Below are 24,830 nucleotides of genomic sequence, written 5' to 3'. Positions count from 1 at the left end.
AAAGCCCCATGAGAAGGCGGCTCCCTGGTCTGTGCCTGCTGGGACCAAGCACCCGGCCCGAGGCAATCAGAGACTAGGCAGTCGCTGCCCAAGTTATGAAATGGGAGCGTCATCCTAGGCAGCAGGACTGGAAGCAGGAGTCAGCCCTGCATGGGGGCACCACTGAAATTAGCAAAGGACAAGGCCCATTTGGTTCCTGACCCTGCCAGTGCAGGAGGATCCCTGACTGTACCAGGGGACTGCATTGTCCAACCTAGTTTGAACTGTCCTGAGCACTGAAACTCCTGGAAAGACTGCTCCTCGGCTGGGTAGGACTTCTCCAATATTTGGCCTAAATTTTCCTTTAGTTCCACCCTCCTGACTCACCCCAAATAATTTGTCTCCAATTCTCCGGCTCGCACCTTCCAGCATGTGCAGCCTGTTCCCATGTCCCTACTTAGCTGTGGGTCCTCCAAACTTGTATTGCCTATACACACAAACAGCTAAGCATGCACACTCTGCCTGGCGGGGATGTCTAGTAGCCAGGAAAGAACAAATACAAAGTTTCCAGAAGAGTGATTGAGAGCACAGTGTGTGTGTCACCCTTCCTGCACCCCCTCCCAAGTGGCTGTTCTCTCACATTTAAAGGGAAATTACACTAAAAAGTACACGTGCTCCGTGAAAGGATCTGAGTCTGCATCGCTTAACTTACACCCATTTATCAGTCACTCTGTATCTCTGTCACATGTGAGTCATGTGCTCCATGCCCATCCTCTACATCTCTGCTGTGAAAGTGATTGACAGATACAGAGCTGTCAAGGTCTATGCCCCTCTCTTCTCACTGCACAGAGCAGAGCAGGAAGCAGATTACCCCAAATGAAAGCGGGGAGGGGAAGGGGAACCTTTTTACTGGGTGCAACCAAACCCCAGGTCTGACTCTGTCTGGCTGCAGCAAGCTGGAATCCTGACCCAACTCAGCACCCCTCCAAGGGAGGCTTTTGAGCTCTGTGTTTGGATTCGGTCCCTTCTCTACTAATGAGCCACAGCTGGAGCTCAGATCCTGGCCCAGGGCTTGGACCCAGCCCTAGCTGCTGTTGGATGTAGCTGTTTGTTTTGCTGGAAGGTGAGCTGGGGTTCCTCAGCTCTTCCAGCAAGAAGATTCCAGGGTCCTTCCTGATCTCTCCACCCCCACCCCAAGCTGAGGGGCTGTAGGAGGAGAAAGTGCAAAGAGAGCTTGGGAATGGGCTCTGGGCCTCTCACTGCCCTGGGCCTGGCCTAGAGTGACTGGCTGGCTTCCACTGGAGGGCTGTTCTGATTTCTGTGGGAGCTGCGCTGGAGCAGTCTCCAGCCATACCTCATGCCAGCACTAATCAGGTTCTTTGGGGGTAGCATCAACAGAGAGACCAAGAACTGAACGAGCTCCAGAGTCGAGACTCCTACTTCCCCAGGTGTTATTCCTCAACAGAAAAGCCATGGAGGGAGGCAGTGTGTGCCCTGCCTGTGCTGTTCCTGCGCTAGGGATTCACAGGCCTTCCTTCTCCAGGGCTGGCAGTCTGGCTCCCTCCCCAGTGCTCAGTGCCTCTTGCAATGCAGTCACTCTGGGGTAAGGGGCCTGCAGGCTGGGTGCTGTTGGTAGGTGAATGCTGGTAGGGAGCCAGCTGAACACCCTGTCTGGCTGCCTGGGGGGTGGCAAATGGGCCATGTGATGTGGAGCTAATGAAGAGCGAGGGCTTGGTTCACTGCTCCACGGAGCTCTGGGTCCTTCTCCTCTGAGAGCTGCTCGCTTTTCCAACCGCTTCCTCCCTCAGCTGGATTACACCTAGGACAGGGCCATTTGGGTCATGGCCCTGCGTTTGCAGCATGCCTTTGGAGTGACTGGAGGGGGCTGTGACTGCCACCCTGTGTGGATGGACAGCCAGGCTGGCAGAGGCCCTGTGGTTCTCCCAAGTGGGCAGGACGCCAGCACCAGCTGTGCTAAGGGTTTGACAGGTATCAACCCCCAGCAGCACGCTCCAGGCAGAGGCCTATCGCTTTGGCAGGTCTCTGAACTTCCCAACTCCAGAGCTGCATGGAGGTCGAAGGGTCGAAGGTGGTGCCTGAATCTCTCTAGGGCAGGGGTGGCCAGACTGCGGCTCCCGAGCCACATGCAGCTCTTCAGAAGTTAATATGTGGCTCCTTGTATAGGCACCGACTCGAGGGCTGGCAGCAGCAGGCCCCAGCTGTTGCATGTGTGTGTGTGCGTGCGTGCGCGCGCTCACTGCTCAACTCCTGACTCTGCCACAGGCCCTGCCCCCACTCCACCCCCTCCTCCACTCCCTCCCCTGACCTGTTGTGCCCTCGCTCTCCCCCCCCCAAGCCCCTTGCATGCCGCAGCTGATTGGGAGGTGGGGGCAGGAGCGGGAAGTGCTGATCGGCAGGGCTGCCAGTGGGTGGGAGGCCCTGGGAGCGGGGGGGGGGGGGGGCAGGGGAAGCCGATGTGGGGGCTGCTGACGTATTACTGTGGCTCTTTGGCAATGTACATTGGTAAATTCTGGCTCCTTCTCAGGCTAAGGTTGGCCACCCCTTCTCTAGGGGCTGCCTCATGCTCTGCAGGCCAATAACCCATGGAGCAGGAGCCCTGAGCCAGGCTGGCCAAGCGAGCGCTGTGGTGCTCCCTGCTCCCTCCTGTGCCATGGACAGCCCGCAGGGAGGTCAGGCATGTGCAGATAGGGTGGGACAAACTGGGGTGGCCACAGGGGCTGAACCACTCGGAAGGGAAGGGGTGGTTGAGCTGCAATGCGGCTCCCCACATTGGAGTCACGTATGTCTATGTGCCAGTCACGTAGTCACCTGACTTCCACTCCCTACCCCATTCCCCGCACACATAGTGCTGAGCAGCCTCCTCTCCCACTGACTTTTGGGGCACCATTGCTGTGGCAGCTGGGTGTAGACAAATAGCCCTGGGAGTCACCAGTTGCATTTTGGGACAATGAGAGGGCTCCAGTTCCAAGGGTTGGCATTAACCTGTGGCTCTGGGAGCTGGCAATGGACTCCTTGCGGGAGAACCACAGGTCAGGAAGCATTGCCCAGCAGCTGGGAGGGGGAGGGTAACAGTTACTCTGTGGAACTTTGACCTAGACTCAAGGAGGAGGTAAAGCATTTCCTGTATCCCTGTCCCCCAGCCAAACTCCTGCTGCATAAGACAGCACCAGAGCCTGGTGCCTGAGTTGCAGGGAGTTGCCCCTTCATTCAAGAGTCCTGCTCCAGTCTTCTGAGAGTAGGGTGACCAGATAGCAAGTGTAAAATATCGGGACCTTTTTTGTTTTTTGGGGGGGTGGGGGGGGGAATTGCCTATAGAAGAAAAAGCCTCTAATATTGGCACCTTTGGTCACTTTAAGCCAGGGCTCCCTAACACAGCTCAGCTGACTCAAGTTCCACTAACCCTGCACTTAAACTGTGGTGCAGACTCACCCAAAGTGGCCACTGACTCTCCCACTTGGCTTTATAACCATCCCACCCATGCTGAGGGAGATAGTTGGGGTGGGGGGGTGCACATGGGAAACTGTCCCACATAGACTCATAGACTTTAAGGTCAGAAGGGACCATTATGATCATCACATCGAGGCACCCCCTGTCCCTGCTCTCTGCCACAGACCCCTCATTGCCCTTCCCGCCTCCAGCTGCTGAAGGCTGCAATCCCTGGCCAAATGCCCTTGTTGGGTCATGGCTGCTGGCGGGCAGCAGCCTGGGCGGGGTGGCTGCGTGGGGGCAGCATGGCAGGGGCCAGGGAGCTATTTACTGTGCTGGCGCGTGGAGCGCCCAGCACTGAACGGAGCCCGCGTGCCGCAGGGAGCTGTTTGCGTGGTGAGTGGGGAGCAGAGCTACACGGTCTGCAGGGCGGGGTGGTGCTGGGGCCCCCTCCAGCCACCCAGAGCCAGGTGACGGCGGTTCCCCCAGTGGTGCTGCGCCGCTGCGTCAGGGTGGGCTTCTTCCCCAGCTTGCAGCTGGGCTGGCTCACTGCGCTTCCTGGGGTAGCGGGAGCCTGGGGCGGCGCTCTTCGGCGCTCTGCACCGTGCACGGGGCCCCAGAGGGACCTGCCGGGGGGTGAGGTGGGGAGTCCCGGTGGGGCTTAACTGGGGCGCGTCCCGGGAAGCATCCAGCAGGTCTCTGGCTCCTAGGTCGGGGGGCGGGGCTGTCTGTCTGCTCCAGTGCCTGCAAGCCCCGCCCCTACAGCTCTGATTGGGCAGGAGGGAGCCGGTGCAGCACACGGAGACCCCCTCTGCCTCTGTGCCTAGGGGCCACCAGCACTGCAGGCTCCTGCTGGCGGGCGAACGTGCTGCCGGGAGCTGCCCCAGGAAGCGCCGTCACACCAGCCCCTGGACTTTAGCGGTGTTGGTGAATGGTCCCCAATATCAGGACAAAGGGCGTCCTGACTGATGTGCGGTCGGGATGCTGGACAAATGTGTTAAAATCAGGACTGTCCCGATAATATCGGGACGTCTGGTCACCCTATGTGAGAACATCTCTTCGCTGCAGACCCTTAGGGGACCTTGGAGCCATAGGACAGAGGAGGGAAAGAGGGGCTCCTGACTGAAGCACAAGTAGGGGTGGGAGGAGTCCTGGGTTCTAGTCCCAGTTCTGCCTGTGTGGCCTTGTGCAGGTCCCTGCCCCTCTTGGTGCCTTGGTTTCCCCATCTGCAACATGGGGACTCATGTCCCGGGGCATGGTACTGTTTGACATGTGAACCCCTCTGCTGACATTGCTAGGGAAGTGCTGCAGCGGGGTGGTGCTGTCCATGGCGCAGGGGATCTCAAGGGCATGCTCCTTGTTCCTGTGGGCACTGGCCCTGGGGGCAGCCCTGGGGTAAGCAGAGCAGGCCGCATCCCTGATCCTCTGCTGCGGGCTGGGCCAGCCCCTTAGTGCTGCTTCGGATGGGAGGTTTGATGTGGCTGTGGCAGGGGAGCAGGTGAGGGGCAGCTCTGTGCTATGGGTGGAGCTTCCCTGATTCCCATTGGCTGGGCAGCTGGCTATCAGAGTAGGACTGTGGTCAGGCCCAGCTTCGCGCAGGGGCTGGCTCCAGCTAGGGACCCTGGGAGGGGTTTCTCTGCCCGGGGATAACAACCCAAAGCAGGGTCCAGATGTGTCTGAGGAGGGAGGGCTGGGGGAGGGAGGGAGGGAGAGACTGCAAAGCAAGGCCCCTCCCCCGGCCTCCTGTGCACTTGGGAAGGAAGAGGGGATGGGGCCAGGACAATGGGCTGCAGGGAACTGACTCCAACAGCCGGTTCCTGACCATTTCCTCCCTCTGTCGCTGGAGCAGGGCGGGGAGACAGAGGAAGTTCACCCCTCGAGGTGTTTATGATACAGGACCCAGTGAGCACCAGAGGCAAGTGCCCTCCAGCCTGTGAGCGGAGCCGTGGGGACCCCCAGCCAGAGGAGCCTTGGCTGCCGGGGCCAGCTGGGGGACCCCCCCCTCCTCTCTGCATCTGGCTGGAGCAAAGGCACTGTTTGGAAGCAGAGTTGACCCGAGCCGTGGGGCGTGGCCAGGGGTCTCCGGCGCAGACTCTTCTGTTGTGCTTGGTCGGATGTTCCCATAATCTCTGCTCTGCCGCAGGGGGTCAGCACTTTATGTGGAGTCATGGGCAGCTGTCGTGCGACCGTGGACTGGTCCGAGTCGCTGGTCCTTTCCTGGCACAGGGCAGGTAGGATGGCATCGCGGTGAGCCCCATGCCAGTGGGGTGGAGGCCAGCTCGGCATTTGGTGAGGAGTACGGGCAGGGCACCAGAGAAACCCTGGAGCATTGGGGATGGTTTGGTTAGGTGCCAGTGATGATCTTGGCACTGGGCATGGCACATAAGGGGCATCTTGCTCTCCAGTGGGGCAGCACGAACTTGGGGCTCCTCCAAGAATTCTGGGGTAGACTCTGAATCTGGTGGGGCTTCGCCTCGTCTGGACTAGGCCCAGGGCAGAAATCACTGAACATGTCCTGCGTATTGGAGGCAGTTTCGAAGCCATCAGGCTGGTTTTGACTGCTGGTGTGAGGGATGCAGCACAGGGAGGCAGCTGTCTCCCCGCCTTTGCCAACAGCTTTTGGGGTTTGTGACATGGCACTGAGTCCTAATCCAGGGGTTCCCTTGGCAGGCAAGGGGGGCGTTGGTGTGCACAAACCAGTCCCTCTCTATAAAGCTGTTCTGGGGGTTACTCAGCGCTGGGCTGGAGTCCTGGGCAGGATGGTGCTCTGTGTGCTGAGGGCTGCACCTGGTGGTGAGTAGCTGGGATAGCGAGATAAACTTGATGCCAGAGGCAGCTTTGGAGCCAGGCATGAACATCCTGGTCCGCAGCTGCGCACCCAGCACGTCACCCCACTGCAGGGCAACAGGTAAATGAGACTGGAAGCCCCTACTCCTGGGGACACTGCAGAGCTACTGGGTAGACAGAGTAATAATGGCCCATTGCCTTGGGTGTTCTTCTGTCAGTGGCAGTGGGGAGAGTCCTGGATCCAGGTGCAGTGAGTGAGTCACACACCCAGAGTACAAACTGCCTCTGCTTCCTGCTGCCCCTCTAATCATGCCCAGACTCCATGAGAAGCCCTCACTTCACTGGCAGCCAGGGTGGGGAAGCCACCTGCCCTCAGCCTGGCTCGCCTCCATCTCTCCAATGGGCTGCTGTCTCCAGAGTGGCCTCTGCATTGGGGACTGTGGCCATGCTGACACACCATAACTTGTGTTCATTCTGCCCCACTGATCCTAGCAGGCGGGGACAGAGCCGGGATGTGGTGTGAGCAGCAAGGAAGTGCAGCGAAGCACCACTTGGAGAGTGTCCTCTCTGGCTGGGAACTGGCAGCTGTTCCCAGAGCCCCTTTCCTGCATATGCAATGGGAGAATCTCAGGGCCAGATGGTTGGTGGGGCAGGGCATAATACAGACTGCTTAGAACCAGAGCTAGAAGTGGGATGGTTGAACCCACCAGAGCCCAGCCAGGTCCATTCAGCTCCAACATTGCCCTGTCAATGGGCAGTTGGTCTGGCTAGTTAGCTTTAGTTATTGTGGGTAGCACTGTGCTGTGGACACTCAGGATTTTGAATGTTCCAGCTAAATGAGGGTGCATATTTAGGGTCCAGATGCTCTGGATTCTGTGGGGCGCTCCTTCATGTTCTGGTACAGGCCAGAGGCAGAACGTGGGCTATGTGGACCAGGGATCCAGTCTGACGTGGCAGCTGGTGGGGTGCAGAGCGGATAGACCAGGGGTCCCGTCTGACGTGGCAGCTGGTGGGGTCCAAGGCGAATAGGCTGGGAGTCTGACCAGGGCTAGACCACATGGAGTCTGGTCACTTGGCAGGAGGCAGGTTTCCAGTCCAGCTGTGTCAGCAATCTGATCGGGAATTGTCGGAGCTGGCTACTGGGCTGGATGGGCCAGGGGTCTGATCTATGCAGGAGCTGAGAGATCAGTGGGCATGGAGCAGCAATTAGTGCTTCATGTAGCTGCTGTGGTGCATCTTCTGGGTTGTCCATTGTGCCTTGGGGATGTATTTGGCGCCCAGGGCTTGCACTGATGGATGGTGCAGGGTTCTCCAGCTGTGCTGCCCTCCGGCCCTGTGGAACTATCCTCCTCAGCCAGGTGATGGGGCTGGTGCTTGGCTGTGCAGGCCAGCACTGCTGTAGTCCTTGCCCTGCTTTCTAGTGCTGCCCCCATGCCCCAGGGTTGTAGCTCAGTGCTGCCTTGCTGAACTGGCCAGGAGCATGAGGTTTTTCCTTCTTCTTCAAGTGCTTGCTTGTGTTTCCCAGCCCTTTGGGATGTAATTATTCTGCTAGCAGCTGTGAAACTGGCATGGAGCCCTGCGGAGCATGCATTTCCACCCATCAGCTAGCACTACAGCAGGCTCATGGGTGGGGTCTGAGAGCTCTGAATCAGGGTCTGGCTCCCTCCTGCACTCATGGCTTGTGCCATTGCACTGTCAGTACTGTGTGAATATGCAGTAAAGTACAGGGCAGCACCGTGACCGGGAGAGCAACAGTGACCGACTCAGGGACTCCTGTATCCAGATGAATGGGAGCACAGGGTGGTCTCTGCGCTGTGACCGATGGTCTGTGGGGCACGAGGAGGAGGGGGCTACGGAATGGACGGGGATATGGAGCAGTCAGAGGGGATGGAGTGGGAGTCAGAGCTGAAATTGTGTTGGGAGGATCCAGAGCTGGGAGGCAAGAGAAGGAAGCTCTTTATAGCTATGGGAATGTGCCGCCTTGCTGCTGAGAGGAGGGTGGCGCTGTTGGCATTGAGGGCACGTGAGCCAGGAGGTTCTTGGAACTCCGGGCTTCTGCCCTGAAACAGCTTACACAAAAAACTGAAGAAAAGGGAGAACATGGCTCTATGAAAGAGACCCAAATGTCACTGAAAGGCAGGTGCGTTCCTGCTGGGTATGTGGGACCTGCACTGGGGAGTGCAAGGGCTGAGCAAGGAGTTTCTGTGATCACCAGTGGCAGGGGTGCTTGTGGGATGGCCAGTTGGAAAGGTGTGTGTTCATTGTGAGTGGGGTGTCCTAGGCTGGGTGTCGTCTCACTTACTGGACAGGTATATGTATCTGAGGCACTGGCTGGCTGCCTGGCCCGTGGGAGGTAAATGCTGGGATCCCAGAGCACAGGGTTTGCAGCCCCTGTGTCGTGGCTCCCCTCCTGGGCTGGGGTGGGAGTGCAGGGCTGTGATATTTGGGGTGGGGAGGGGGTGTTGGGAAGGTGCAGGCAATAGAGCATCTGCCCTGGGTGCTCTGGATGACTGAGTGCTGGGCATTGCTAGTGGCTTCCAGCTGATTGTCCTTACAGCTGGGTGCTAACTCTGCGTACTCTTCCCCACAGGTCCCACTTCCCTTTCTGTTGGGTAATGGCAGTCTCTTCCTGTCCTGCGCTGCTGGGCGGAGGTGCTGCATGCTGGTGACAGCCATTGCATCCCCCAGAGGCAGCTGCAGGGCTGGGGAGGGGAGTGGGGCAAGACCTTCAGGCAGAGCCCTTTGCTATAGACTTGGGGATCGATGTTATTACAGCAGCTGCGTGTGGGGTCAGGTGTCTGCCCTGCCCTCCCAAGCTGTTTCTGATCCCACGTATCGCACCCCTTGGTCCGATTGCCCAGCCTCGTTCGTCTAACACACAAATTCTTTATGCTGCCCTTGGGGACGGAAGAGCCTGCATTGCCGTGAGGGTAGCAGGGTTCGCGGGGAAGCACTGTCTTCCTGGAGTCTCGGGTTCCCTGCAGCGTGTTAGCAGTCCGGGGGCTGCAGCTCCCCCAGTCAGCCACAGCCAGCATCTCTGCAAGGGCAGAGCTCAGCAGTGACTGTGATCACAGCCCTTCTTTGGGGGACTCTTCCTTCGTGGCAGGGCAGATACAGTGCTGCCCACCAGAGCAGCTGTCCAGTGATGGGGATGCACCCCCATCGTGCCTGCACACTGCCCTGCCAGCGCACCTCAGCCATGACTGGGGGCATCTCTAGGGGGAGTGGGGAGTCCAGCCTCTGCCAAGGCTGACAAAACAGCCAGTGGTGGTTTTGTGCCATGGACACCTGCCATCTAGTATCTGCACTGAGACCTCCCATCCCACAGGGCACTGGGAACCTGAACAGTGACTCCAGCCTGAGCTCCATGCCATACACCCAGCCCCTGGTGTCCCTCAGCCAAGTCCCTACCCATGAGCCTGGGTCTCCAGCATGGCAGTACTGGGCCTGTGCTGCCGCTAGGCTATGGGGCTGGCGTGTGGCCCATGCCCGACACATCTGTCAGCGTCCCCCATTCCATCAGGACAGGACAATCTAGGCTTTCACTGCTGGCTGCTTTGGTACTGTCATGGTGGGATATGTGCTGCTTGGGAACTGGGAAGTGCAGCTTGTGGGCAGCTCCCACGTCCTCTCCTTCCCCTGTCCGCCCTCTGTGGACAAGTTGACAAGCAACCCTTTTGGCTGCTCCCCTCCCCACCAGCATGCTTCTACTTTTCTCTACACCAGGGGCTCTTAAACTGGGGGTCAGGGGTCATGAGGTTATTACATGGGAGGCCATAAGCTATCAGCCTCCACCCCAAACCCCACTTTGCCTCCAGCATTTATAATGGTGTTAAATATATTAAAAAGTGTTTCTCATTTAAAAGGGGGGGTCGCACTCAGAGGCTTGCTGTGTGAAAGGGGTCACCAGTACAAAAGTTAGAGAACCACTGCTCTACGCAAAGCTATTTGGGGATTCTGTGCATGGGAGAGACTCTTCTGTCTTCTCTGTGCACTTGAGACACAGCATTGCTGGCCACTGGGGAAGGGGGGTGCAAAGGGGAGATCTAGGAAGAGCCTCCTCCCCGCAATAATAAACCCAGGCCTACAACAGAGAGGCCTGGCTGGGACAGCCTGAGTCGCTCTTTGCTGTGTGACCATGACATTATGATGCGGTGAGTTAGAAACACAACAGCTGTCTTTTTACTACGTGCTACAAGCAACTGAGGCCTGGTCTCTGTGCAGAGTTGCACCAGTTTCCCAGTGAACTGGTTTTTATAGAAAGCAAGTGAAGCTAAGTCGATGGGAGCCAGATTTAAATTGAGTGTCCACACAGTGCTTTGCACCATGGAACCAAAAATGGTAGAAACTCCTGGCACTAGTGAAAGCAATGCCGTGGGGATTGCAGGCGAGGCCTGAGATGTGCCCAGGCAGAGTTCAGATCTAGATCCAGACCCACCCTGAGCCGGGCACATCTCCCTCTAGAGGCTGGCCCTGGCCCTGTGACAGCACGCTGCAGCTAGAAGGCTCTCCTGTGGCAAAGTGGTAGGGCTCTGTAGGCTCCCTTGGAGCTCTCAGGTTCATCCCTGGGGTGACCATGTGTACCTGGCCATGGACTCTTACCTTTGGCCTGGGGTTTGGTCATGTTCTGTTTCGAGAAGTTGGTGTAAATAGATTGCTGTTGGTTGTAGGGGGGTGGTGGCCGTGCCCAAAGGCCTCCTGGGGGATCAGGGCCCCAGCGTGCTGGGCGCTGCACATACGGTGCACAGACGCAGCAGGGGCCACTGTGGGAGAGAAGGTGGAAGGCAGTGACCGCTGGGTTTCCTGGAGGAGATGGGAACCTCTTGGTGATGTCAAACCAGCTGGAAGTGTGGGTGTCAGTTTTTTGTTTTAAAATAAATAAAATTAGTTGCTCCCACTGGGGCCAATCTGGGGGGATCTCTGAAGCCTGATCTGGTGGAGTGGGGACCTGAGCTTGGGGGCAGGCTGCAGACTGACCCTTGTATCTCATTCAGTTTCCAATAAATTCAGCCCCCAGAGCTACCGCAGGGTGTGAAGTAACAACACTCTCAGACAATGAGAACGCAAGCTGGCATACTGCCATTGGCCCAGCCCTGACCCTGGGGGCTGTGCCATAGCGCTGCCTGTGCCTCTGGGGGCGGGAGCTGCCACCAGCCCTGAGCACGGGCTGCAGCTCAGTGAGGTGCCCCAGGCAGGATGGCCAGCAGGGTGCCCATCGCTGCTCTGTGCTGGGCACTGCCCAGCACTTCGTGCAAAGCTCTGGAGCCCCCTGGTGCACTGCTGCCTGGAAGGACACGTTATCCCCCTACCCCCAGGGGTTGTTCCGTATCCCTTACAAGGAACTGGCTGCAGTGGGACAGGTGCCTTCCTTGTGCATGGAAAAGGGGGCTGCTTGGCGCTGGAGATACGAGGGTGACCTGTCCTGCCTTGCCTGTCTCTGCTGGAGCTATCCGTGGGGGATCAGGGGTCTGAGGAGGTGCTTTCCTTGCTGTCCAAGGGTTGGAGGGTGGAATCTGTCCTGAAGAGCTTTTCTTCCAAGGGAGGAGTTGTAGACAACAAACCTGCTCATAATAAAACAAAGAGCTTGAAGCATCCTGAATAAAACTACTCCCCCTTTGCAGTGCTCAGTGAGATCCTGCAGCTCTCTGGTTGTCCACAGGGTCCTTCAGCAAAGACCTGGTTTTTCTTATGTAAAATCAGGTTGAAAAACAGTCAGGCCTAAAGCCTCCAGGAGTTAAAAGGGCACAGATTTTGTTCTTTTCCTTTCCTAATGATCCTTCAAGCCTTGGGTCTGTGGACCTGGGAGTAGCAGGAGAGGGTACAGGAGATGAGTGGCTCGATTTGATTTTACCGTTTTGGGGGATTGTAGCACCTGGTACCTGCCCAGGGGACAGGAGAGGATGAGAAACCAGAGGACAAAGAAGTGGGAGCTCCCTGCATACACAACCTCCCTTTGCACTCGGAATGAGAGTGGCACAGAACTGTCCCATCCCAGCGCTGGTAATACCCGGTGTGAAGCTTGGTCTTGCCCAGTACTTGTGAGCTGCGGTGCCATCAGCAGCCCTGCACCTGGCTATTCCGGTTCTGGCTCGACGTGGGACAGAATCAGGCGCCTTCCTCGTAGCTTTTGGCCATTGCTCCCTTGAATGGGCTGAATGAGGTAATTTGATTAATGGCTGCAGTACTAGGTCAGGATGCATGCCACTTCCATTTCACACAGCAAGAGCACAAGACATTCTGGGCATAATCCTGTGCCATTGGCTGACCGGGCCAGCTGCTCAGATGGGGTGAAGCCATGGGGATGTGCTGACGGCAGTGGATCAATGGCAGTTCACCCCAGTCAGGGTCTGCCTCTGTGGCTCCAGACTCAGATAAGCCAACTGTGGCATTTCAGTTAGCTACAGGGACTCTTAACGGGATCTGAGGAACAGGCAAATTAATGCCCAACTTGTTAGCATACGCAGAGGGGGGTATATTCCCAAGCTGCATCCAGCCCACTCCCTGCCTAGACTCAGCCCCCTACCAGCTCGAGCTGCTAAGTGCTTCATACTCTCCCTACAACACTCCCCTTAAAGGGACAGTGACCATACAGCCACCAATGTTGCCTGCTCCACACCCAGCAGCACATCCTCAATGCACATCACTCCTGTTACGGGCTAAGGTGCACTAATTTGCCTATGGCCAAATCTCCTGCTAATCTAGGAGGGTTGTGGCTGGCTTCTGTCCTACAGCATGAGGCTTCTGGTTGAAAGTTGTTCAGATCTAAGGGTGAGGTCTGGCTATGGTTGCCAAATGTCTAATCATACAAACCCAAACACATTTTCCCCACCCCCTGCCCCTTCTCTGAGTCCCCGCCCTATTCACTCCATCCCCCCTCCTTCCGTCACTCACTCTCCCCCACCCTCACTCACTTTCACCAGGCTGGGGCAGGAGGTTGGGGTGCGGGAGGGAGTGCAGGCTCTGGGAGGGAGTTTGCATGCAGGAGGAGGCTCAGGGCTGTGGCAGGAGATTGGGGTGTGGAAGGGGGTTTGGGGTGCTGGCTCTGGGAAGGGGCTCAGGGCAATGTCAGGGAGTTGGAGTGCAGGAGGGGGTGCAGGGTGCAGCTCCGGCTGGGAGGTGCATATCTTGGTCAGCTCTTGGCATATCCCTGTGGCCCCTAGAGGAGGGGCCAAGGAGGCTCTGCACGCTGCCCACATCCACAGGCACTGCCCCTGCAGCTTCCATTGGCTGCAGTTGCCGGCCAATGGAAGCTGTGGAGTCAATGCTCAGCAGGAGGACAGTGCATGGAGACCCCCTATCACCTCCCTCACCAGGGGCCACAGAGACGAGCCAGCTGCTTACGGGATGGGGGCCGGGGCAGTCAGGGAGCCTGCCTTAGCCCCGCTGCACTGCCAGACATTTAGTGGCTTAAAATCTCCCGGTTTGGATTCATTAACCTCCCGGGGGATAGAGCCCGATTCTAGGAGACTCCTGGCAAAGCTGGGAGGGTTGGCCACCCTAGCTCTGGCTCATTATAGAGATAAGGGTCATTGGTAAAGTCTAGGCTGAAGGTCAAACATGGGAGGTCTTTGGAGCTGGGGTTTTGCTGGGCCAATCTGTGGTGGAAACACTTGGGCTGGGGAGAGCCTCCAGTTCCCAAAGTATGTCGAGCTGCTTATCTACATCGGATCCCTGAAAGTGGAGTCAGCTTACAGCTATTTTCTGCCAAGTGGGGGTGTGCTGAGTTCTTTCCTACACTGTGCTGTGTGAGCACCTGGAGAGGATGGCATTGTGGTTAAAGTACTCTGATAGTGGCTCTGATACTGATTTGTTTGTGGCCTTCGGCAGGTCCCAGCACTGTCTCGTGCCTCAGTTTCCCCACCTGTAAAATACAGCATGTGCTGAGACATTACAGGGCTCATTGAGGACTAATGTTTGTGAAGCACAAGGATGGTGCTGTTTGGAGCACAATTCAGATGCCTAGAAGTAAAATACTGATTTCCTCATGTTGGTTTCCAGTTTCTTACTGGGGTGGGTGCAGGGTCCAGCAGCCCAGGTTGCAGGGCAGGCAGAGAGACCATTTGTGGCTTGCTGTCCCACACATCCCCCATACTGGAGCGAATCACCCTGCCTGGCATGTGAACAGAATCTGGAGTTCCATTTCCTCTGCTCTCCAGATTCGGGAGGGTGGGTGTGAGAAAGTGCATGACTTCACCTCCTTCCCCTCCCCCCGGGGAGCAGGGGGAGTGGAGCTGCAGGAGGGGTTTGGACAATGTCAGAAGGCAGTGCTCTGAGTCAGGCCAGCGCTGCACTCCCTAATCCAACTGCTGAGCAGAGAGTGGTGGAAGAAGTGCTCACAGCAGGCAGCCAGGGGCCCAGTGAGGATGGTGGGGCTTTGCCACAGTCCACACAGGGCCCATGAGCTTTGCCAGGTGTTGCATTTTATAAAAATACCGCATTTGACGAGGAGGACAACCAGATTTCCCCTCTGTAATGGTGACCATGGAGCGTCTGGAGCTCTACAGAATGGACCATTTTGAGACTTGAGCGGGATCTGGGTCCTTTAAAAGAGCTGCCTCATGTGAAGCACTCCCAGGATGGAAACCTGATCTGATCTGTTCCGATTTCCTGACTTCCAGACAGGAATGAAGTAATTCTCCTGACTCCATGAGGTAGGACGGAATCACAAACACCATGTTACAGGTGGAGAAACTGAGGCACTGAGTGGGCAAGGGACTCACCCAAGATCACTCAGGGAGTCAGTGGTGAAGCTGTAGATAGAATCTGGGCCTCCTGAGTCACTCATTCCAGCTCTAACCACGAGACCCTACTCCTCTCCCAGAGCTTGGGATAGAACCCAGGAGTCCTGACTCCCAGCTCCCTCGGGTCTAACCACTAGACCCCCCTTCCTGTTAAAGAAATCAGTCTTTATGATCTCCTTTATGATAATCTCCTCTCCCGCCCTCCATACCCCGCACTGTGCCTCCCCCGGGCAGTCGCCCATCTGGCGTGCGTGGGGCCGTACTCAGCTGCACTGTGCCGTGTGGTCTCTAGAACTGTATCCCAGCAGGCTCCCAGCTCCTTGACTGGCAACGCCTCTTTGGCTGTCACTGTTTTCACCTTTTATGGCTGTTCTGTCCCTGAGAAAGTGACAGTGCTCCCATTGCCATGGTGACCGCTCCCGAGTAGTGGGGAGCAGGGGAGCCTCCCGACATCCATTGCTCCTTCCAGGGCTCTGGGAAGGAAGGCTGAGCTGGTGCAGGTTTCAGGCCAGCCCAGTGGAGCCTGAACATAGGGCACCTGCCATTGGAGGCCCGGGTGGCTTGGGGCATTGGGAATGCGCAGGGGGCCAGAGCGCAGGCTAGTACAGCCAGATAGGGATTGCTGTAGATAGTTTAGGGGTCAATGGAGGAGGCACTCGGTGGCCCTGTGTCAGCAGTCAGACCAAGGACTCACCAGGCCACGGAGACCGAAGTCCTAGCTGAGGCTCACGGATAGGGTGGAAGCTGTCCTTGGCCCATGGATAAAGACAGACTCCATGTCCCTCTACTCCTGAGCTGAATCAAAGCTTTCATTGAAAAAAATGTTGTGCGTCTAGCACAAAGAAGACACTGAAAAATACGAGTTTGTGTTTACAGATCAAAATAATGGTCTCTCCCCCTTCCCAGGCTTGAGAGGAAACAGTGGGATGAGCCTCTGCAGGGTGGGGGTGCAAAGGAATTAGTGAGGGAAAGCTAAATCAGAGAACAAGGTCAGCATTGATTTCTGGGATCTGTTAACTGAGTGTAACTGCTATCATGTCACCTTCATGAATCTGCAGCTTGAGAGTGGTGAATTGCCCCATTCGTCTCAATGATATGTTAATTCTGAACCCTAACGATGCTGTAAATACTAACCTTAACTATTGATGAAAATTTTAGCAGAAACAACAACTAATATGCTTATCTCACAATCCCAATTTGTCTCCCACCTGCCACAAATGTCCCTTACTCAGCTGCCAAAACCGTTCACTCCTCCCACGGCAGCTTCACCAATGCAGTTATCTCCTGCAAGGAAAAAATCAGCTGCATAGTGAACAGTGGAAATGTGGGACTGGTGTAGAATCCATTGAACTGAACAGTAGATTAAATAGCACAGGGCCCACTGTCTGGATTGTATTAATTATTGTCATTGGATTGCGTCAGAAGCTCCATTGTTTAACTGAAGTGAAGCTGGTGCAGAAGTTCCAGCCCACTGCATTGGAGTGCTGCAGCATGAAGTGATTTTGCCATGGAATTATCGGTGCTCCTGGTTGTCCAACTGGTTGCTGCTGCCTGACACTTTCTAAGCTCCTGTTTTCAGTTGCTTATACTTTTGCAAGACTTTAACCAGGCAGGCTGAAATGTCCCATGCCAGAGGTTTGACTTAGGGTGGCTGAGTTTCAGCTCAAACAGTGCAGCCATTTCTGAGACTGAGATTAGGGGGAAATACGTTGTTTTGACCATGCTGAAACCATTCTTCCAACTTTCATGGGGAACGTCTAACACCTCCATGCTGTTGAGCAGAGGGGCCTGAAATTTGGTGGAGAAGTTTCCTTTGTGTCAGGGATGTGCATTAACTATCCTCTTGGCAAAATGCCCAGACTAAGTCAAGCCTTTGAAAAATCTCAATTTTCACATGCTCAGTAGAAATTTGTTAAGAGTTTGGTAGCTAAATTCTCCCAAGAGTCTACCTGTGCTGAGCATGCTCTAGCCCCTCCCAGCTCCTAGTGCTGATCAGACTGTGCAGGCCTGCTCCCATCCCCAGATCAGGACAGAGCATGCTCCAGCCTGGGGATGCAGGGGCTGAGCGGGACTACTCTGCAGTTCCTGTCCTGGACTGTTGAACTAAGAGCAGGGAGTCTGTCTCCTGTGCTCTGAGACCCCCCAGCTGGCACCCAGGCAGCCTGGAGGAGGAGGAGGAAACAGCTTTGACGGGGATGCGGAGGGGCGAGGAATGTAGGGCAAAAGATGAAGGGGAAGGGGGAATAGGAGCCTGAAGAGGAGAAGGGTTAGGTGAAGGAGTGCGGGGGGAGCAGAGAGGGGCCGATGCTGGGATAGGGGTTGAAACAAGGGTTGGGGAGAGGTGGCTCAGGATCTGGGGGTGGGGAAAGAATAGGAGTAGGAAAAGAAAGGAAGGATAGGTTGGTAATGGGGCAGGAGTCAGGGAGAAGGAGACGGGATGGCTAAGAGCATAGGGCAGGAGTTGGGCATGAGCTAGTGGGGAGAGCAGCAGTGAAGGGACAGGAGCAGAGGGAGAGCCTGATGTGCAGGGGCAAAAGGGTCTGTAACCACCAGAGTGCACTTCCCTATCCAGTCTGGAATGGAATGTAACGTTTCTGAGTCTCGCCAGTCCTCTGCTGTCAGCAACTAGCAGTGAAACCCCACAGCAGTGTCTCTCTCATCCCTCTTTAGTGGCAGGTCCCAGCCTTCTTCTGCTACCCGTCACTCCCTTAGCTCAAGTCATTACTCTAAAGATCCTCGCCCTGTCTGTATGATTCACAAAATGACAGTTTGGGGGTTAAAAAAAATGTTGGAAATTGCATCCAAAACACTTACGTTAAAGAATATTATTAAGGTTGCAAAGTCAAACACTGAAAACATAGGAAATGCCAAAATGAAGGTTGCCCTACAGCCTTAGTTTGGCCCCTTTGTGCATGTGCATTATGATACGATCTTCAGCATCCAGGGCTGTTAACCTGGCACATTTCAGTGGGGCAGCTGCACCAGCCTGTGTGTGAGTTCAGCATGAGCCAGGCTTCAGATGAGAAGCGTTCTGTGCAATCTCTTCCAAATCCTGTTGGTTCCTGTTTTCTGCTGCTCTCCCACTGGGCACTGCCCAGCATGCGTTTCAGCTCAGGTACCTCAGCGAATGTAGTCCAGCTCCGCTGACAGAGTGCTGGGGCTGCTTCTCTTCTCGCTTTTGCTGGAGGAAGCTGAAATCAGTGGGGCATACTGGAGGAGGAGAAGGCCTGTTATTGCCTTGGCGTGCCCAGTGGGAGCTAGTGGCAGGTAGGGGGTGAGCGTAAAGCAGGACCGGCTCCAGGCACCAGCATTCGAAGCTGGTGCTTGGGGCGGCATTCTGCAAGGGGCAGCAGTCCCTGTGTTTTCGCCCCAAAGCAGCGCACCAAATTGCCACCGCGGACAGCGGGGCCGCCAAATTGCCACTGCCGTGGTAATGCGCCTGCCACCCTAAGGGCACAGGAACTGCCCCCACTGTCCGGCGGCAATTCAGCTGCTGCTTGGGGCGGCGAAAACTGTAGAGCTGGCCCTGGCGTAAAGGCGTGCCGTTTTGGTGCCTTTTGTTTCCATTGCTTGAATTCAGACTGAGGTATGGGCAACCATTTTAGAGTGACACCACCAAATATTAACATTACTCAGAATTAAAATGACCCTCAAGAACTCTGCTGAATTTTTCTCTATGAACTGGTGATGCCTAGGCACTAGGGAAAGGCTTGGAGGGTCCTGTGGGGGTGATTTCCAGGGGAAACCTCGGGGGCATGGGGGAGGTGCACACATACACCAGTCCTGGAGTGAGATGGTCACCCAGCCTTCAGGGCATGCCCTTCTCCCAGGAATCTCAGCCCAGCACCAGTGCATAGGCCCCAGGCACCAATGCCTCCTCAAGGATCGACACTAATCACAACCCAAGGCAGAGAGCACAAGCACCTGTTGCCAACACAGCTCCCCCTGCCCAAAGCGTCACAAACCACAGTACAATACTGTCACTGAGCGTGGGGGAGTCAAGGCCTTGCACTCCCGGCTCCTTGCGTTTCACCATGACTCTCAGCCAACCAGTAATACAGTTTTATTTACATGACAGGAACACAGTCCAAAACAGGTCTTGCTGGTACAGACAAGAGGGCCCCCATTAGTTAGGTCCATCTGGGGGCCCCAGGGAGGCCACAGCACTATGGGGAAGCCCAAGCCCGGTCAGGACGCCCCTCTCCATTTCCCAGTCAGCTCCAAACTGAAACTCCCTCCAGCCGTCTCACTCAGCCTCCCCCCGGCTCCTCCCCCAGCCTTTGTGTCCTTTGTCCAGTTTCCCGGATAGAGATGTTACCTGGCCTCCAACCCCTGTCCTGGGTTCTCATGTTACATGCTCAGTTATCCTCCCTTCCCCAAAGGCAGTCCCAGCAAAACTCCCCTGCAACCTTCCCAGGTCAATACTCCTCACTCAGTATTCAAATAACACATCAAGAACATTCCCACTTTGTCACAAGTGCATCTTCCAAAGACTGAACATTTGCTTGCACAATGCGATAAAGAACTTGGAAGACTATGTATAGCAGCACCATCTGGTGACACCTGTCATGCCAGTACCTATTAAGCAAAGCAATGCATGCTGGACTGTTAGCCTGGTAACCCATTTAATGATAGCGACATCACTGCAAGATCCCCTGAGTCTATGTTTGTGGTTGGTACCTCTAGCATGGCTTTATCCTTAGCTGCATGTGTGCATGCAGAGACCCCCTTGTATGAACATTTTGGGTTGTCTCTGGAGACATCTTCCATGTGGAGTCAAGTCCATCCCTGGTACAAATGGCAGTGAAAGTGAGTGTAACTTGTACTAATGTGGAAACTAGTATAGGTGCAAAACAAATGTCACTGAGCTGCCTGGGGCTGGGAGGGAGAAATTTAAGTGGGAGTTTGAAACACACAAGCTGTGATATCTTTCACTGTCCCTGAGGCTCAGGCGCTTGTCCAAGCCACCCCTTTCCCACCCACCCTCAACCTTGGGAGGGAGGAGGAGGCCCCATTGGCATAGGCCACCGTAGCCTATGCTGCTGCTGAACTTTGTGTTGCCTGCCCATGGGGATGAGGAGGAGTGGCCTTTCAGTGAGGTGGGGTAGGGTCAGAGCAGGGGACTGGGAATGAGGAGTCTGGGCTGGCTCTCTCTGACACCTTGGCCTAGTTCTGCCATCAGTCTATGCCTCAGTTTCCCCTGGGTAGCATTCAGATAGTGAAACTTGACTAAGGACTAAAAAGTTTGTAAGGCACTTGTGGAGCCTCAGGCGAGGGAGAGGCCTGGGTTATTCTTTGCACCCCATATTCCTCTGCTGGGGGGTGGGGGAGGGAGTGGCCAGGCACTGAACAAGACCTCCAGCTAAAACCCTCCTCTGTAAGAGCTGTCAGGCTGGCGCTAACTTAAAAGCAAACTGTCCTGGTCAGTCAGCATTTGTTCCTGGGCCTGGGAAGGGTTGGTCCTGCCAGCCTGTGCTCACACCTGAGCAAGCCCAGCTCTTCTCTGTGACACTAGCAGCACCCAGGGATTTCCTCCCTGCTGGCCAGTCCGATGATGTCCCCTTTGTAAAGCAGCCAGTCGCTTTCCTGGCGGAAAGGCTCACTATTAACCTCCTCCTCTCCCCCCATGCTCAGCGTGCTTTGCAAACATTAGGGCACTGAGTCTCAGCTGTCCCTGGGAGATGAGGACACTGAGGCACAGAGATTGTCCCAGCTGGAGCCAGTGCCAGAGTGGGAGCATTGCTCTGGGACCTGACTCACTGCAGCCCCAGAGCACAGGAGGGTGTGGTGGGACACAGCCATGCTGGGCAGTGTGTTTTGTAGTGGGGGATGTGAAATGGTTTGTGTGAGGGGGCTGACACACTAGTGACGATTCAGTTCTGCGCGGGCCTGTTGAGTTGGTTGTTCATTGTCAGTGTCCATCACCTCTGAGCCGGCTGCACCTGCATCCTGTGCTGCCCCTGGAGGGATGCTGTGTGGAAGGGCTACCTCAGCTGGGAAGGCAGAGTTGTGGGAAGGGGAACCCAACAGCCATGGGGCCACCCACTGTCGAAGGTTTGGGGGTTTCTCACTGCCTTGTGCACCTGGTTTTTGTATCCCTGTGCTTTGTAGTTGTGGTGGCAGCCTGGATGGGGAATAAAGCTCTCTCTCTGGGCCAGCCACAGCTGTGACCTGACCAGGCCCTGCAGTGATCTCACCCAGTCATAACATGGGATTCAGGGCCTCTTCAGCCACACAGACTCTATCAGCCTAGCTTGGGTGGTCTCCCAGGGTCAGGGCAGCTGTCACCACTGCCCAGCTGGGGTTAACAGAACTCTCCATCGCCGCCGGTGCTTTCCAGCTCTTGGGCCCCAGGATGGGCTGACAGGTGGAATCCATAGCTGCTCTGGGTTGCCATCGGAGCATAGGGGAGGGTCTCTGAGCAGGGCTGCCGTGTATCGGGGGGCTTGTAGCCAGTGTCAGCACATCAATCCAGGGTACTCTTCCACTTTGTCAATGTGACTGCTTCTGAGCACAGGCCCTAGCATGCAATGTACCCCCTTGAGCTAAGCACCAATGGCTGGATCTCGCTTGCTGCGGCTGTCATCTCTGAGGTTGCTCTTCAGCAGGAAAGACAGGGCAGCTGCAGCCTGCTCCTACTATATCCACAGCTGTAACCGCGACACTTGGGCTCCATGTGAGGTGTGTACTCCCCTCCTACTAACACAAGAAATGCCCTATTTATTGCCAGCCTGTGGGAAGTCAGCTGCAGCCAGCAGAGAGGCTGCCACTCTTATGGAAACACCCAACAGGATTGGATGGGATGTATGGAAACCTATTCCAGCCTCAGGGGAAGACGCAGAGCTACAGCATGCAAGCCTGGGAAACAGCCCCTGCTCTAGCATTCAAGCACACAGGCGCTCAGCTGTTAGTCCTGCCATGGGTCTTATTTGCTGGTCCAGTCTGCAGGGCATGTGTGGATGGACCGACACCCCTTCCCCTGCTGGGTCTGCTGCCGCTCACGGCATCTGGGTTCCCATGCAGCCTCCCTTCCCATGCTGCTCCCCCAGCCACCTGGTGCACTGTGCCTGATAGTGCTGTCTGAGGTTCAGACAACCTTGGAGTGACTGGGCAGCCCAGCCCCAGGTCTAAGCCCTGCCCAGCTCCTGGGCAGGAAATGGCTCCTTTACTGCACAGGTTCCCACTGGGTTTCCATAGGAATGCAGAACTTGAGGTAGTGCTGCAAAGTTCCTCTTGGACTGCAAACTGGAGAAGAGCCTGGCCCTGCTGAGGGAACAGGAGCTAAATGACCTGATGAGCCTTCGGGGCTGGCCGGGGTGGCTGATGGGGCTGTGGTATGGGGAGAAGGGGGCTCCTTGGTGCCAGGTGTGGGGGGAGCTTCTGTCACTCAATTAAGAATTAAAGACCTCGCTGCATCCATGTTCCCAGGCAATGTGGGCAACCCCTGAGCCTGTCATACACCCTGCGAGGAGGGCAGTTCTGCCCTGCTGCCTCAGAACCGATGGAAAGCTGCAGCTCTGGCTGGAGACAGCAGGCTAGAACGTGTGACCCCTGGCAGCTCGCTGGATGATGAGAAAAGGACAGCTGCAGATTACAGCTCTGTGATGCTCACACCCATCTGTACTGACTCACTCTGTTTCCTCTCCTGGGTTAATAAAACTCGCGGTGAGGGAAGTGAGTTTGAGCACTCCCATCTCCTCTCCCCGGCTTGCTCCTCTCAGTTTGGGTGGTGAAACTAGACTCCTTGGTCCCACTGCTGTTTCACTCTCAGGCACAAGCCCAGGCCTACAGGCTTTGTAAGGATCAACAGGACTTGAACCCAGGCCCACAGGGCTGTTTGACAGCCCCCACTGCCACCTGGCATCTGCTGTTACTGGGCTTCTCCCTGGGACCCTAGTGCAAAAAGGTTACATGCCGCAGCAAGCTCCAGCTCAAGTGGTCTTAGCGATCCCTGATTGGCTCCTTGTCCCTGTTTCAGCTCCTTGGGGTATGCCAGGAAACACCCAGGTAACAGTGTTGATTCCTCGCTGTCTGTTGTGATTGCCCTGCTTTTCTATTGCTGAGCTCTCTGCCTCTGAACCTCAGCTCTGATTTGGAGCCTGGCTCCCATGAGACCCCAGAAGCCCCAACAGGGGCCCTGAGACCTGCTATTGCCCCTCAGCCAGACTCCTGATTCTGACTCCGGCTTGACCTGATAGTGCTCTGTCCCCTAGCTTCAGTTCCTGCCCTCAGTCCTGCCCCGCTTTGCCCAGGATCCTAACAGGCAGGGGTTTGTCTGGGTATTGAGAAGGTTTGCAACTTGCAAGGGGACAGTAGTGACGGCAGACAGAGATTTGTGGGAGCTGGGGTTTGGGGAAGTTGGGTTTGAACAAACCCTGCGCTGCGGGGGAGATGTGCCATGGCATTGGCCCCCACATCAGTGCGATTGATTTGTTTTAACAGTTAGGCAGCACTGGGAAGGTGTTTTATTACTGACTAGCAATGATTAAGAGATTAAGCCGGGTGGAGAGGGTGCAGCTCCCGGGACAATGCTGTCCTATGGAGAGACAGCAGAGCTAGCCACTGAGTCCCACTCTCTGTAGCAAGCTCAGCTTTCCCCTCACCCTCTCGTTGGGTTCTGAACACAGCTGATGGGATCTCTCCATGGAGTGGGGCAAGCTCTCTACCCTCCTGCAGGCCCTGGTGGGAGCTGGGCAGCACAAAGCCAAGCAGAGAGAATGGCCTGGAAGGGACGGGATGGAGGCTGCCGAAGTTTCCAAGAAGCACAGAGACTCTTTCAGTGGGATGGGTCTCTGCTCTGCTCTTAGCATGTCTCTGCCGGACATGGGGATTCCCTGGCCTGCCAAAGGATACTACTGCCAGTGCTCCCTCTCCTGCACTCCGTGGGGTCAGTCTCCGTCTCCGTCTCAGGGGCTCTCATCCCTCACCAATGTTAGGCTCAGTCAGGCCTGAGCTTCATCCATTCCAAGGCCAGAAGGGACCATTGTGATCATCTAGTCTGACATCTCAGGTCGGAGAACTTCCCTGAAATAATCCCTCGGGCAGATTGTTTAGACAAACAGCCAGTCTGGATTTTAAAATGGTTAGGAATAGAGATTCTATCACTGTGACCTCTGGTAAATTGGTCCAGTGGCTAATTATTCTAATGATTAAAACGTTTCCCTTATTTCCAGACTGAATTTGTCTAGTTTCAACTTCCAGTCACTGGATCATATTAGACCTTCCTCTGATAGGCTGAAGAGCCCACTATTAAATATTTGTTCCTCAGGTAGGTACTTAGAGTGTAATCAAGTCACCCCTTAACCTTCTCTTTATTAGGCTCCAGGAGCTCTGTCTATGCAGTTTATCTCTCTAAGGCAGGTTTTCTAATCCTTTAATCATTCTCAAGTCTCTTCTTTGACCTCTCTCCAATTGATCACCCTCTTTCTTGAATTGTGGACACCAGAACTGGACACAGGATTCCAGCAGTGGTTGCACCAATGCCAAATGCAGAGGTAAAATCACCTCTCCGCTCCTACTTGAGATTCCCCTGTTTATGCACCCCTGGATCTCATTGGCTGTTTTGGCCACAGCATCATATTGGGAGCTTATGTTCAGCTGATTATCCACCACCTCTCCCAAATCTTTTTCAGAGTCACTGCATACCAGGATAGAATACCCCATCCTGGAAATATGGCCGACATACCTTGTTCCTAAAGGTGTACATTTACATTTAGCCACAGTAAAATACATATTCTTCTTCGAGTGCTTGTTCACATCCATTCTACATTAGGTGTGGGTGCATCGCGTGCACGAGCGTCAGAAACTTTTTCCCTTAGCGTCTCCTGTCGGGCCGGTGGGGCCCCCGCCAGAGTGGCACCACTGCGCTGTGCATAT

At 55.6% G+C, this 24,830-nt stretch overlaps 1 protein-coding gene across 5 annotated transcripts in view; it reads left to right on the top strand.

The window, feature by feature from the left end:
- Positions 1 to 24,830, top strand: part of NHSL2 (NHS like 2) — a 180,600-nt gene that overhangs the window by 100,779 nt on the left and 54,991 nt on the right. For 2 of the 5 annotated variants that reach the window (XM_050964195.1, XM_050964192.1), the window contains exon 1: positions 5,352 to 5,657. The exons of the other annotated variants lie outside the window; for them this stretch is intronic. In XM_050964195.1, the coding sequence (XP_050820152.1) occupies positions 5,594 to 5,657 (64 nt within the window). In that variant the 5' untranslated portion in view covers positions 5,352 to 5,593. Of the gene's footprint in view, positions 1 to 5,351; positions 5,658 to 24,830 lie in introns of those variants that run through there. 5 annotated transcript variants of the gene reach the window in all.

This window comes from Gopherus flavomarginatus, chromosome 8 (assembly GCF_025201925.1).
Source record: "Gopherus flavomarginatus isolate rGopFla2 chromosome 8, rGopFla2.mat.asm, whole genome shotgun sequence".
Taxonomy (NCBI): Eukaryota; Metazoa; Chordata; order Testudines; family Testudinidae; genus Gopherus; species Gopherus flavomarginatus.
Note: the sequence above shows the minus strand (reverse complement) of the source record. Positions and strands in the feature narration are given on the sequence as shown.